The sequence below is a fragment of the Epinephelus fuscoguttatus genome, linkage group LG23 (assembly GCF_011397635.1).
Source record: "Epinephelus fuscoguttatus linkage group LG23, E.fuscoguttatus.final_Chr_v1".
NCBI classification, from domain to species: domain Eukaryota; kingdom Metazoa; phylum Chordata; class Actinopteri; order Perciformes; family Serranidae; genus Epinephelus; species Epinephelus fuscoguttatus.
In genome coordinates, this window is record NC_064774.1 from 22,559,165 (window position 1) to 22,571,668 (window position 12,504).

The 12,504-nt window shown below is 37.4% G+C and overlaps 1 protein-coding gene across 31 annotated transcripts in view; it reads left to right on the plus strand.

Moving 5' to 3' along the window:
* Window positions 1-3,418, plus strand: part of LOC125884463 (receptor-type tyrosine-protein phosphatase delta-like) — a 427,644-nt gene extending 424,226 nt beyond the window's left edge. For all 31 annotated transcript variants that reach the window (XM_049569458.1, XM_049569467.1, XM_049569463.1 and 28 more), the window contains one exon: window positions 266-3,418. In XM_049569458.1, coding sequence (XP_049425415.1) covers window positions 266-334 — 69 coding nt within the window. In that variant the 3' untranslated portion in view covers window positions 335-3,418. The remainder of the gene's footprint in view (window positions 1-265) is intronic.
* The last annotated feature ends 9,086 nt before the right edge of the window (window positions 3,419-12,504 follow it).

Here is a 12,504-nt window from a genome sequence, read left to right on the forward strand (position 1 = left end):
TATCTGAACCATTCTGTGGTAGTCTTCGCTGCTCTCCACTGTAAATTCATCTCATCAATATTTTACTTGGCATCTTTGGAATACAAAAAAATGTTTTGGTTCAATGGAAAAGGAAGCTAACAAATGTAATGTAAATCTAGTATCCAGTTATAACAATAGTCCTGATGAAAGCAAAATGTACCAAAAATGGTACAGAGGATTTGCTATCCTAAGATCCCTTAGAGAGAGGGTGTGTGAACTTAAGTCCTTCCTTCTTTGTTTCCAGGATCAATACCAGTTCTGCTACAGAGCTGGCTTGGAGTACCTGGGAAGCTTTGATCACTATGCAACGTAAAAGACCCAGTATTGGAAGAAAAAAGCAGAGGGCCCTTTGGAAAGAAAACCCAGTGAGCCTCTCTTCTGAGCCATAAATTCCTGCTTGAGAAAGTACTCCTTAACTCCTTGCTAACAACTCATTAAGTGTTGGATGTGTGACATGACTTGTCAAAAAATGAAAAAGATGATTCCCGGAGGACCAAGTATTTCCCAACCCCGATAAAACCTCGCCTTGAAACAAAGCGAGGGAATCCTGACTGTTGAAGCATCGTACGGAATTACCTTTTCTTTTGCTTCAAGGATTCATTTTGGGGCTCATAAAACTGAATGAAACCAACACAACAAAAAAGTAAATGAACAATAATGACATCGTCAGAAATGCATCAGTGATTATGAACCATTACGAGAGGCATTGGAGGCACACAGAATTGCGGGGGGGAAAAAACTTGATGCACATTGTAAAGAAAAAAAAAATCTGTTTCACAATCAAGTACACACAGACAACCCATCGAAAAAGAAGACAATGCTTGGTCCACAACAGCAGGACAGACTTAAAGTAATAATGAATAAGTACCCCTTTCCTGTCGCAATGTTCATCATCTAAATTTTGGGAGAGGGTAAAGCTCAAATGATCTATGAAATAAATAAAAATTATTGATTTAGTTTTTTAGTACTTTATTATACAGCTGATGTGCTTTTTTTGAACTGTGTGAATTTCCTTTTTTTACACAAATTTATCGCTTGGGGAAAAAAGTGATAAAACGTATTTACGTAAATGTTATTTTTTTTTAAAGCTGTAGAACTGTTCTGACGTATGTGCTATTTTGCAGAGGATCTCTTTGCTTGTTTTTTTTTTTTTTGTTTTGTTTTTTAATTATTATTTTGTTTTTATTTTTCCCTCATTTTGTTGCACTTGGTGCACAGAACAGAATTCACACCACCAAAATGTAAGTTTGTTCAAGAGTTATTTTCGGGTCTTGATTTTTCTCTTTGGTTTTGTTTCTGTCCATGATCACATACATGGTACCTTAATTACTCCCATAAGATAAACTGGGGCTTTGTGGAATCAACAGGGATGAGCAAAGTATGAAGTTGCTGCTACCGATTATCTTAGTTCTTCCATGTTAGAAGGATGACAAGAGAGAACCTGATGAATTGGATAAGATATATGAATATATAGATATATGGTACAGATTGTCAAATATATGTGAAATATATATTAAAGCATAAATATAACATTCTCTATATATTGATAAAGTACATAATTTATGAGTAAAAAGTATATGAAATATGGATCATCTATGAAAGCTTCCAAATTGAGAGTCGTGTGCTATGGGGGAAATGAAATGAGATTTTTCACTGGAATGCACATCAGTAGGACAAAATTGTATTCTGATTCAGTGCATCTTTTCTTGTGCAATAAATATGTGTGTTTTTAGATAGGGTTTTATGTGGATATGTCATTCACTCATGACATTGTTGTTCCCCCCGCAACTGAGGTGTGGGAGTGGGAATGTCAGGTGCCAGTCACAGCATCACTGGTGCATTTTTTTCCAAGCTCTCCTACAGTCTGTAATTAGAGGCAGAGGGGTCACACAGCCGCAATCACCGCTCCACACAATAGGGCAAGGTACAAAGACGTCACTTTCTTGTGGTTCTTTAAAGCGTTCAATGGTAATGACATTTCTTTTTTCATTTTGCATTTAGAGTGCCTTATATTTATGCCTGTTTTTATAATGTTTCATTTAACATATTAATGTATCCTTTGAGTAACCTAGGCATTTAGTATAAATGTAACTGTATAGTTTATTTACCTTTAGTATTCATTTGTCACTCGATGAGATTATATATGCAAATAAGAACATTTCAAAACTCATATTTTTCATTTTCAGTGGCCTTATTGTGGCTGAGTGAATTAGAATACAACTGTTTATATATCACTGACCTCGGCAGAAAACAGTCAACAATACACAGTAGTTACAAAACATATATTTAACATTTCCAGACATAGAGACAGGGATGAGATTGCAGAATACTGCTCTCAGAACTAAACAGGATGAAGGCCCAAACATTACAGTCATGAGCTTTTCACCAACTGTCACCATGGTCGCATTTTAAAATTGTCAAATGAAAAATAGATTTGGTCAAAAAGAATGCCTAATGCGCAGGTCATCGCCGCAGGGTTTCTTCTTCATGCCTTAGGTTTGAATCCCAGGCTTCATGTGTGTCACTACAGAGAGCAGATATAGAGAAACACAATCTGCAACGAAATTTCAGTTCTGTTATCCTGACAATCCTAAATGGTGTTCCTTTTTTTACGACGTTACACTTAGAGACTGGGGTTTAGTTGGGTTGTGTTTCAGTCTTCGTGTTGAGCAGCATCTTTAACTTCTCCATACCCTCTTTGATGGCTTTGTGGATGTGCATTCCAGGTGCTTTCTTTCCCTTGTTAACTCAAGCAGCTATGTGTTTTACTTTTGTCAACTGCTTAACTGATTACTTTTGTCATAATTTTTGAGATATAAAAGTGCTATTATTTAACCTCATGGTGGCTAACGTTACATTATGTTCAAGTCTCGGATGTTTATTTTCTCATCTCAGTTTTTCCTTGTTTTTAAAAAATTGATTTTCCATATGCAGGGTGAAACATTGCAGAATGGCCGAAGCTGGCCTGGTAGGAAGATTTGCACTTTCTCTATCTTTGTACTATGCACTGCCCTATTGATTCTAAACCCAATAATATATTACTTGAACCCATCTATAAAAAAAAAAAAAAAAAAATCTCCTTAAACGTTCACTTTGTGTGTATGTAAATAACACAAAAAAGGTATCAACTCTTGAAAAAGACAAAAAAAAAAAAAGTTTGTGGCGAAAAAGAGCATCCATTCTGATGATGCCATGGTTACTCCAGCAGATGACTTCAGAAAAATCTGTCCCCCAACCATCTGTTCTTGTGGCTTTGCCATTCAAGCTTGGAGTGTCATTAACAGAAATAAACGTTGTGTTCTCTGCTCTCTCTATCTATCTCTCGTCTGGATGCATAGACTGAAAATTAAATAATGAAATTGTAAAAAAAAAATTAAAAAAAATGGCTTGTTAAAAAGATCATACAATTACCTCTGATTAGTTGTAAGCGTAAACTGTTTCTTTTTCTGAATGAAAGGAGTGCTTTTTATTTTCTTACTTAGGTTACATTGGTGGCGAAAGAAGTCTGTATGAAAATCAGTTCTTTGCTGACACAAGTTCCATTTGTTATAAATTAATTCTATTAAAAAATGTCAGTGTTATGCATCGGCGTTTCACTTGTTTCCCTCCACCTCACTTTGACTTGAAAAGACTGATGGAGCTATTTTACCCCCTACTGGTCTGGGTCCAACATATTATCCACAGTTCTCTCATGAAAGGGGAAATTGAGCCTCACCACATTTGAATAGATTTCCATCGCTCTGGTTTTTCTGTCACTGATGTCAGCCACAATGAATCATCAGGGGAACCTTTGACAGATGAAGTGCAATGTTTTCAGGGCTGCCTTGTTTTTACCACAGATTTTGTTCACCATACCGACAAAGTGGTGCAGTGTTGGAACTCAGAATTAAAACCACATTGCATTGCATTCAGTGCCATTACTTAAACACTACTTTTTCTGTTGCTGTTTGTTCCTGCTTATTTGTTATGTATGGATGAAACCACTCAAACCAGCAGCCTCAAGTCAGGCTACAATAAATGGCCAATCTTAAATCATATTTACTGTTAATGGACTATTTAACATTATAACTAGACATGGACAGGATTTGATACCGGTAGAAGAGTCATCTTCAGTTACAGCCAAAGCTGTACAGTTATAAATTGTTGTATTTTAAATAAATAATGATATAAATACAAATATAAAGTGATATATATCATATTAGTATATACATATATATCATGTGTATTGTATATGCATATATTTACATAAATACAAACAAATTTAAAAATTTAGTGCCAGTTCCTATTAAAGGTAAAATCTACACAGGAGGTGTTGCAGACAGACACAGTGTTACAGCAGGTTCAAGAAAATATCCGTACACTTGAGTATCACAGTATTATGTTTTATGATACTATATCAATTCGCAAAAATATTATTGATTTTTAACAGTTTACATGCAAAGATTTGTAGCAGTGGTTCATTTTGTGTTGTGTTTAAACCCTCGACTGCTAGATGACAGCATCTTCAGCCATTTGACTCTTCCACCCCAACATAGTGTTTGTCAAAAGTATCAGTTGATTGATACATATTGATTCTGAATATTTAAAGCAGTTTAAATTCTCATTTTCAGCAGTATCAATATACACCATTACCAGCTGCGCTTTCTCGCTGTCTCTTATTGATAGTTTATTACAGTCATTCTGCTGTTCATTGCCACTACCCAAGAAAGGAGGTCATCATTGTCATGTTATAGTTTTGTTATATCTTTTAATAAAAATCTGAAATTTTACGTCTTTAATGTAAATTTTCTGGTGTCTAACACAGTATTGAAGATTGATATTTTTCAAGGTATTAAGTTAGAAATTCCAGTTTCATGACCACAATATTTCAACATAACATATTGCTTGTGTGTTACAGGGACTGTGAAAAATAGGTCCCACTATTCTGATTGTAATAGAAAGTAAACTTTTTTTAGGCGCTTTTGGGGTATTTTTACTGCCTTTACTTTTAAGCTCATATCACAGTCATTATAAAGGCTACATACACATGCTTTATCTTGTTTTTGTTTTTTTTTCAGGACAATCTGGGCTATCCAGATTTGCCATCATTCCATGTCCTTCTCTGTGCCTGTATTTTATATGAATTTTTATATCAATGAAAAAAAAAACAAATCTGTGTTACTAAATTCTTACATTTTTACATGTATCTCACCATAGCAAGTTGGAAAATGACATATTCTGCCATATCTGAAGAGGGGAGACTCTCTGGAATCTGGCAATATAAGAACCATGATGGTGGGACATTCTGTCACTTCACAGCTGTCCAAAACATGTGGTTTGTGCCAGGCGGACATGATTGCCAGTATTTTTTCATTATTGCAAGAAATTCCATTGACTCATTCACAAGTCAAAAATGTGTTTTATCTGAAAGAAACATGCAATATACACATCTAAGATCATAGAAAATAGTCAACCAAGTGCAATGATGTCCTCCAAGATAATATTTGCCACTTTGTTTGCAGTAAACAAAGTTTGTTGTTGTTTTTCAGTTTCAGTTATATATGGGGGGGGCATTTTGGGCTTGGGGGGGGGGTAACTACAGCCCTGTCAGGGGCAGGGAGACAGGGAGAAACACACACAAGCCTGAGACGTGGTAAGATACGATATTCCTCACTATATGAAGTGACTGATAACAAGATCTGTATAATGGATTGTAAAGAAATTCGTCAGGTTTTTATTTTGTATACAATGAATCTGTATTTATAGCGTGATGGGATGACAGCACAATGATGTGTGTGGTATCATTGGAAAGCTCTGGTCCTGCACTTTCATGTGATATGCGTGGCATTTCTGTGCATGCATTCATGAGTAATCCATCCAAGAGTGATGTGTGTGCAAAGCTGTATGAAAGCTTTGTTATACATAATTTTAGTCTAAATTTATCATTGTTTTTCGCTGTGAAAACATTGGACTACTGACAAGTGCTTGGCCTTGTTGGAAAGCTACAATTCCGTTGTGATATGCGTGGCTTCTCACTATGAGGCACGGTCGCGGAGAAAATCAATAGAGAAGACCAGGTGTGAATTTGGACGCACTATACGTCGTTCGGGCCCATAGGGTTAAGTTGTATGCAGATGGTGATGCGTTCTTTATATGACAACAGCTCTCTTAAAATTGGGTTTGAAAATAACAATATATCCTCTTGCTTACAGTATTGCAGTTGGCAGTATCAAGTATTGTGTGATTCCGACGGTATGATTTACAATACCATCAAAAATACAGATGCCACCAGAGATCAATCTCCACTGGTGAAAAAGGAGGCTGAGCTAAAAAAGATGGTGACTGCGAGTGATGGGGATGATGTTACTGGACAAATAAAAAAGAACAATGTCTCTGCTAGGGGTGGGCGATATGGCCCTAAAATAATATCACGATATTTCAGGGTATTTTTGCAATAATATTCTTAATGATATGACAAATTAGTAAAAAAAAATGTATATATAGCTATATATATATTATTATTAAATAAGTGATATAGTTTCACATGTCAACCAGTTCACCTTCAAATATTCAGTAAAAACTGAACAGAAATGATTGAGATTTTGATTTGTTTGTAAACAACAACAGTTACTCAGAGAGAGATTCTGTATACCATATTAACAGTACAACAAAATAAATCTACTACTAAATACATATTTAAAGTTAGTTCTCAAATACAAAAAATGTACCCTGGGATCTATATTTCTAAATTATCAGGCGATTTCCTTCTCTTTTAGCAAATCCTAAATAATTGTTGTGACGTTTTGTTTTTGTGTTTTTTTTCCACCTGGACCTTTATGCTTTCCCATTTCTCCTCTAATCATCACGCTTTAACATATAGGTTTACATTACCAAAGGTTTCATCACTTGACGACACAAGACGAGAGAGGAGAGGGAAAGATGGTGTGCTGCTGTTGGCAGATCCGCTGAATGAGTTCCCTCTGCAGGGAGAGTAACTCACAGTAACTTGCTAAAAGAGTCTGAGAAATCCGGGGCTGTTCATAAAACATTCAGGATGCCACAGTTTATTCCACGGTACTAAAGCTGCTCCTCTTTTTGAAACCAGCGCAGAGTCGCTAATTATTCAGCTTTTAGCCATGTTTGTTGTTGCGGTGGGTAACAGTATGACGTTAATATGTCAACAAGTCCAAATATGGCGAATATCATGATGTGAATTTTTCATATATTAATAAATATAATGGTATTATCGTGAACAAGATGACATGGCCCACCCCTATCCACTGCCCCTATTTGGGAGTATTGTCACATATAACTTTGTCTTGAGATGACTTTTTCCAATGACAAAAGCTGTTTATTAGCCACATGGTTTTATCACCACATCACCTCCATTCAATCCACTGATGTGTCACTATCTGCCACGGCAACAGGCATCGTCACTGGGTACTCCAGCAAGGAGGGCGCTTTTTTCTTATCTAATCATTATTTCATGGACTTTAAGTATTTGAACCCAGCAGGACTTTCCATATTAGAAACACAACATTGTTGGCTAGACAATGACATACATGCTACAATGAATCCTATAACCAGTTAATGACTGCTAAGTTTTTCGTTTTCAACCCCCCAAGTCTAATCACAATATATTGCAATATATTGACATGTAACCCCTGTATCGTGATACGTATAGTATCGCCAGATTCTTGCTTGATCTTCTCAAGGGTTTAACTTTTAGCATAATCAAATGAACTACCTGCACATTTTCCTTATATAAAAGAAACACATTGTTTTACTGTGCTCTCCAAAATGTTTATATTGAAAGTCAAGCCAGTGGAATATAGCCAGGGCTAAGTACTTTTAAATATTAACATCACATTATCTATAATGATATATTCAGAATCGCTCCTTTTCAAAGGCTACTGCAGAATACTCACTTGGTCATGCATTAAGGAAAAAAAACATAAGGTGTCACCACTGAAATCTATTCACAATCTGGCTACATGTTGCCAAAAATAACAGTAGTGCATGCTATATTTTTGTCAACAGCTCAAACCTACAGATGTACAATAATGTGCCAATAACCTGAAGCAAGAGAACTGCAAGAACAAAAAATGATTTTTTTAAAAAAAAAAAACAGTATTAAACTGCTTGACAGCTGGGGAACACTTTGGAAGTCAATAACTGCTTGCCTGGAGAACTTATTCAGGATTCTGAAAACTATCCATGCACCCAATTAGAAAATATCATCCCACATGGCAACAAATGACAGATGCTGTCAGGGATGACACTGAGCTGGAGAGACATTATTCCTGAGTCTACCCCGAAAAGTTTTGATGTATAACAAGCTGCGGAAAATGTTAGTCCACAACAGCAGATCATAGCAGTGTCGAAACGTAATAAATATCAAGAGGTACCTGTCTTTGACAGAAAAATCTGTTGGAGAGATTATGTGTCAAAAGCAATGACATACTGAGAGAACGACAGATATTTTCTGTAAGAGCTGTTTGCTATTTGTTTGCTGATGTTTGTTTTTCTAAATCACACCTCAAACTCAACATGCAACTTAACTCAAGTATTGCATCTGCCAAAACAAACAAAGGTGCCCCTGAAAAGAAAATGTTCATGAAGGACCTCTCATACTGTATGCTGTATAATGATTTTAGCTTCATGCTAATCGAAACTGTGTCAAGATTCATCCATTTCATTTACAATTTCCCTCCCACACCTTTTTGTGTTCAGGAGATGACCCAGATCAAGAGACCACTGAGATTTCAGACATCAACATGGAAGCTGGAATAAACAGACTGCTCTGAATGCTAGACCACATATTACCGCACATACAGAATTGTATGTGACATGTAGGAAAATGTTCACAGATTACAGCATGGCAAGAACAAGTATTGCTTCATCTTCATTTCTGACAATTTGATGGAAATCGGCCAAATCGATTCGAGATTTCTTGAGCAATCACGCCAATGCAGATGTCTGCTTCGCACCCGACAACAATACAACGAAATACGGAACTCCTACTGTCATCAGCTTTTATTTTTCACCGGAGACTGCACTTCAGATGTGTCAAGCAGATGTTCCGTCTTCGTCTCTCAGCAGTTTTTGCAGAATTACGAACCCAACCAGCCAGTCACAACACTGCGCACAAGTCATTTCTCATTTATCCCCCCCCCCCCGAAAAAAAAAAAGAAAGACAGCTTGCCTCCCTCCCCTCGTGCTTTATTTTCCACACCCTAAATTTGATGAAACATGTCCAAATGAAGCGAAGGGAGCAGGACGGCTTTGTCAACAGTAGCGAAAAGGATTCAAGAACCAGACATTTCTTTTTATTTTCTCAGTTTTGGAAGAAGAAAAGCTTCTGTGCCCGATTCTACTGCAGCAAATATAATTACATAACTATGCATTCAAAGAACTCAATTATATTGGCAGGTTGCTTTGATCAAGAAGTCTGACACTCACAGCATCCACCGCCCACTGTGTTCTTGATGCTCCGTTCCTGTGTTGATAAACAATCACCTGTTCCCACTTCACCAACTCTTGTATCAGGTTGTGACTCATTTTCACTAATAAGACACTACTGGCAGTTAGGCTCTGCATGCAGCCATCTTCATATTAACGTTGCTTTGAATATTCTAATTATGTATAATGCTGCAGGTGCACATTAGGTGCAAAAACTAAGAGGTTTCAGGGAATTCAAGAATTCAGAACAGGTGAATACTAAAATCAAAATACAATTTCCTGACTAACTCCACTCGTTAAATGTCTTTTGTAGAAAAATCAATTGGTGTACTGGAGTAGAAGTTCAGCATTTTGGCCATGGCCATCTTGTTTTTTCTTGAGCCAGAAATGACCATATGTGTACAAGAGGGTGAAGCTGTAGAAGAGCGAGGGATGGATCTGATGGATACGATCTCTCAAAGTGACCACACCCTTAATTATGCATAACTTTAAGTCTTAACACATTTTAAATGGGTGAGTTATATAAAATTTACTCCCCGTACAGTTGTCATGAATGTAGAAATTGGTTATAGAGTCCAAAACTGTTTTTTTGTACCAGGCTGTAAACATGTTTATTTCTGCTGTAAAGCTGGGCATTTTAACATGGGGGTCTATGGGGACTGACTTGATTTTGGAGTCAGCCTCAAGTGGCCATTCAAGGAACTGCAGTTTTGGCACGTCCGCATTTGCATTATTTCTCAGCTCCGGAGGTTGCCGCTTGATTATATACAGTGATGTATATAAAGTGATGTAAACTGCTTGAATGCCAAGCAGTCAAAATATTCACTTTCGTCTTGCACAGCAAATCACTCATCTTCTTTGACGATGAACTACATCGTAATTCTAGTGTGTCCACGCTGTGTACTGTCTGGGTGTTGCACTTTAACGTAGCAGTTTGGTTCTGCTTTTTTTGTTTCTTTAATATAACATTATTATATATAGAATATGAATTGCTTTCCAAAAGAAGATTGAAGATTGTACAAGATGAGGCTCATGATTCAATGTTTTTTCTCCCACCCCCACTCTTCTGCGTTCCTGGATTGTTGCTTTTGTCATTCATAACCTCTTTATACAATTTAGTATCCAACATAATTGCACTTCCAAAGAACAGGCTGTAAAATGTTACCTTATTTACAATCCTTTGATGTCACAGCTTTTGAAACTGTAAGACAACGGGAGAGGGCCTAGTTTCATCTTTAATCCCTTTCTCCTGCATTTTTAAAATAGCTTCTGCCACACCCCAAAAATAACTACAATGAAGATAAAGTAGCACAGCTTCCCCTGCTGAACTGTATTTTAGACTTAAATTCAAACACTTTCCTCACGATGACATTTTCAAGTGCAGTGGGTTTCTTAAAGCCTTAATTATTGGGTTAACTAAAGCCAGTTTAGCTCCATCTTTAATATAAACTGTATTGTGGCAGTTTAGAGTTTTACAATGTCAAGTGCAACACCTTAGTAGTGATTTCATATACTTGTAAAGGGCAGAGCTCACACCCTTGTCACCAATTGACTGTCACAGCTGACCGCCAGCAAAGCTAATATTAAACTTGAGAGCTAAGCAGCTGAGTAAACAGACATGGCACTTCCTGGATTCTTGGCTTGACTGGACAAAAGGCATAATGCAGAACAACTGGAGCGACTGTGTGCTGCAAATTAAATGGACAGCTATGGGTCTGCGAGCAGCACGACCCAGGGGCCTTTCGCCGGCAGAATGGTGAAGGCTGTTGTGCAGCAGAGAAGACAGGCACCATGCCCTGCAGCAGGCTGATGATGATGATCCATATGGGGATCCTCAATCGAGCGGGCTCCCAGTTCAACGATGAAGAACCCAGATAAGAGCTGACACTGCTGCCAACGCTACATTGACTTTGTCTGCACATCACATTAGAGCTACTTCAGAAGCAAAATGAGGGTTTGACCTTTTAGTAACTACTGCAAGGGAAGGAAAGGAAGATAAACACAAACGGCTGGTAAAAGAATGCAGTTATCAGTGTGATTATACATTTTTGTTTGTCTTTAAAGTGCCCATTATTACCAGCGAGCTCTGTGAAAATGGGTTAGGAGAGAGGGGTTCTTTGACTGAGTGACCACGTAAAACAAGAGGGAGAGAAAATAGGGAGGTAATAATTGATGAAAATGGAAGAGGATAGGGTCGAGACGACTTGAGCGAAAAGCGTGACTGGAGAAACGACAGAGATAGTGAGAGAGGGCTAGAGAGGAATCCAGCATGAGCCAACAGTTGCCGCAGTGTAAAAACCTCTGAAGGTTAATTTCTCCAGCTCAGCATCTTGCCAATATCCCTGTGATCAGAACCTCTGTAGGCCAGCCATCTGCTTCCCCTTCTCTCTCTGCCTCTACACTCCTCATTCCTAGTTGGCTTCATCTGGGAGTGGACATGCATCAGGGCACTTTTAGGAACTAATCTCTGAATGTGGATGGGATGTGGGGGGGGGGAGGGGGGGGTGTTAGCATTCGATCTTGTACCAAAAATTCTGGGTCCTACCTAGGTAATGAGATGATAATTTTAGGTTTGCTGTTTGCTGTAAACACGTAAATAATCAATTGATTTATATAGTTTAATATTTTTTTTATTTTTATTTTATTTAATCTTTATTTAATCAGGCAGTCTCATTGAGATCAAGATCTCTTTTTCAAGAGAGACCTGAGAACAAAGCAACATCCCTAACAACAAAAACACATAGACACAAGCAGGAACAAAACAACAAGGAATTAATAAAAACAATTACATGAATCATGAAAACATCGGATAGAGAAGCTTTAAAAACTCCAAGAGGAACAAGAGATTCAAGTTTGAGGGTCAATTGTAACTCGTTCCATTTAAAAGGTGCATAGTACCTGAAACCAGATCTACAAACATTTGTGCGCATGCAGGGGATATCTAAGGTAGTTACTGGATCGTGTACTGTAGTTACTGGATTTGAAAGAGAGAAGAGATGTGAGGTAGTTTGGTAGCTTTAACAGTAGAGCTTTAAAAATAAA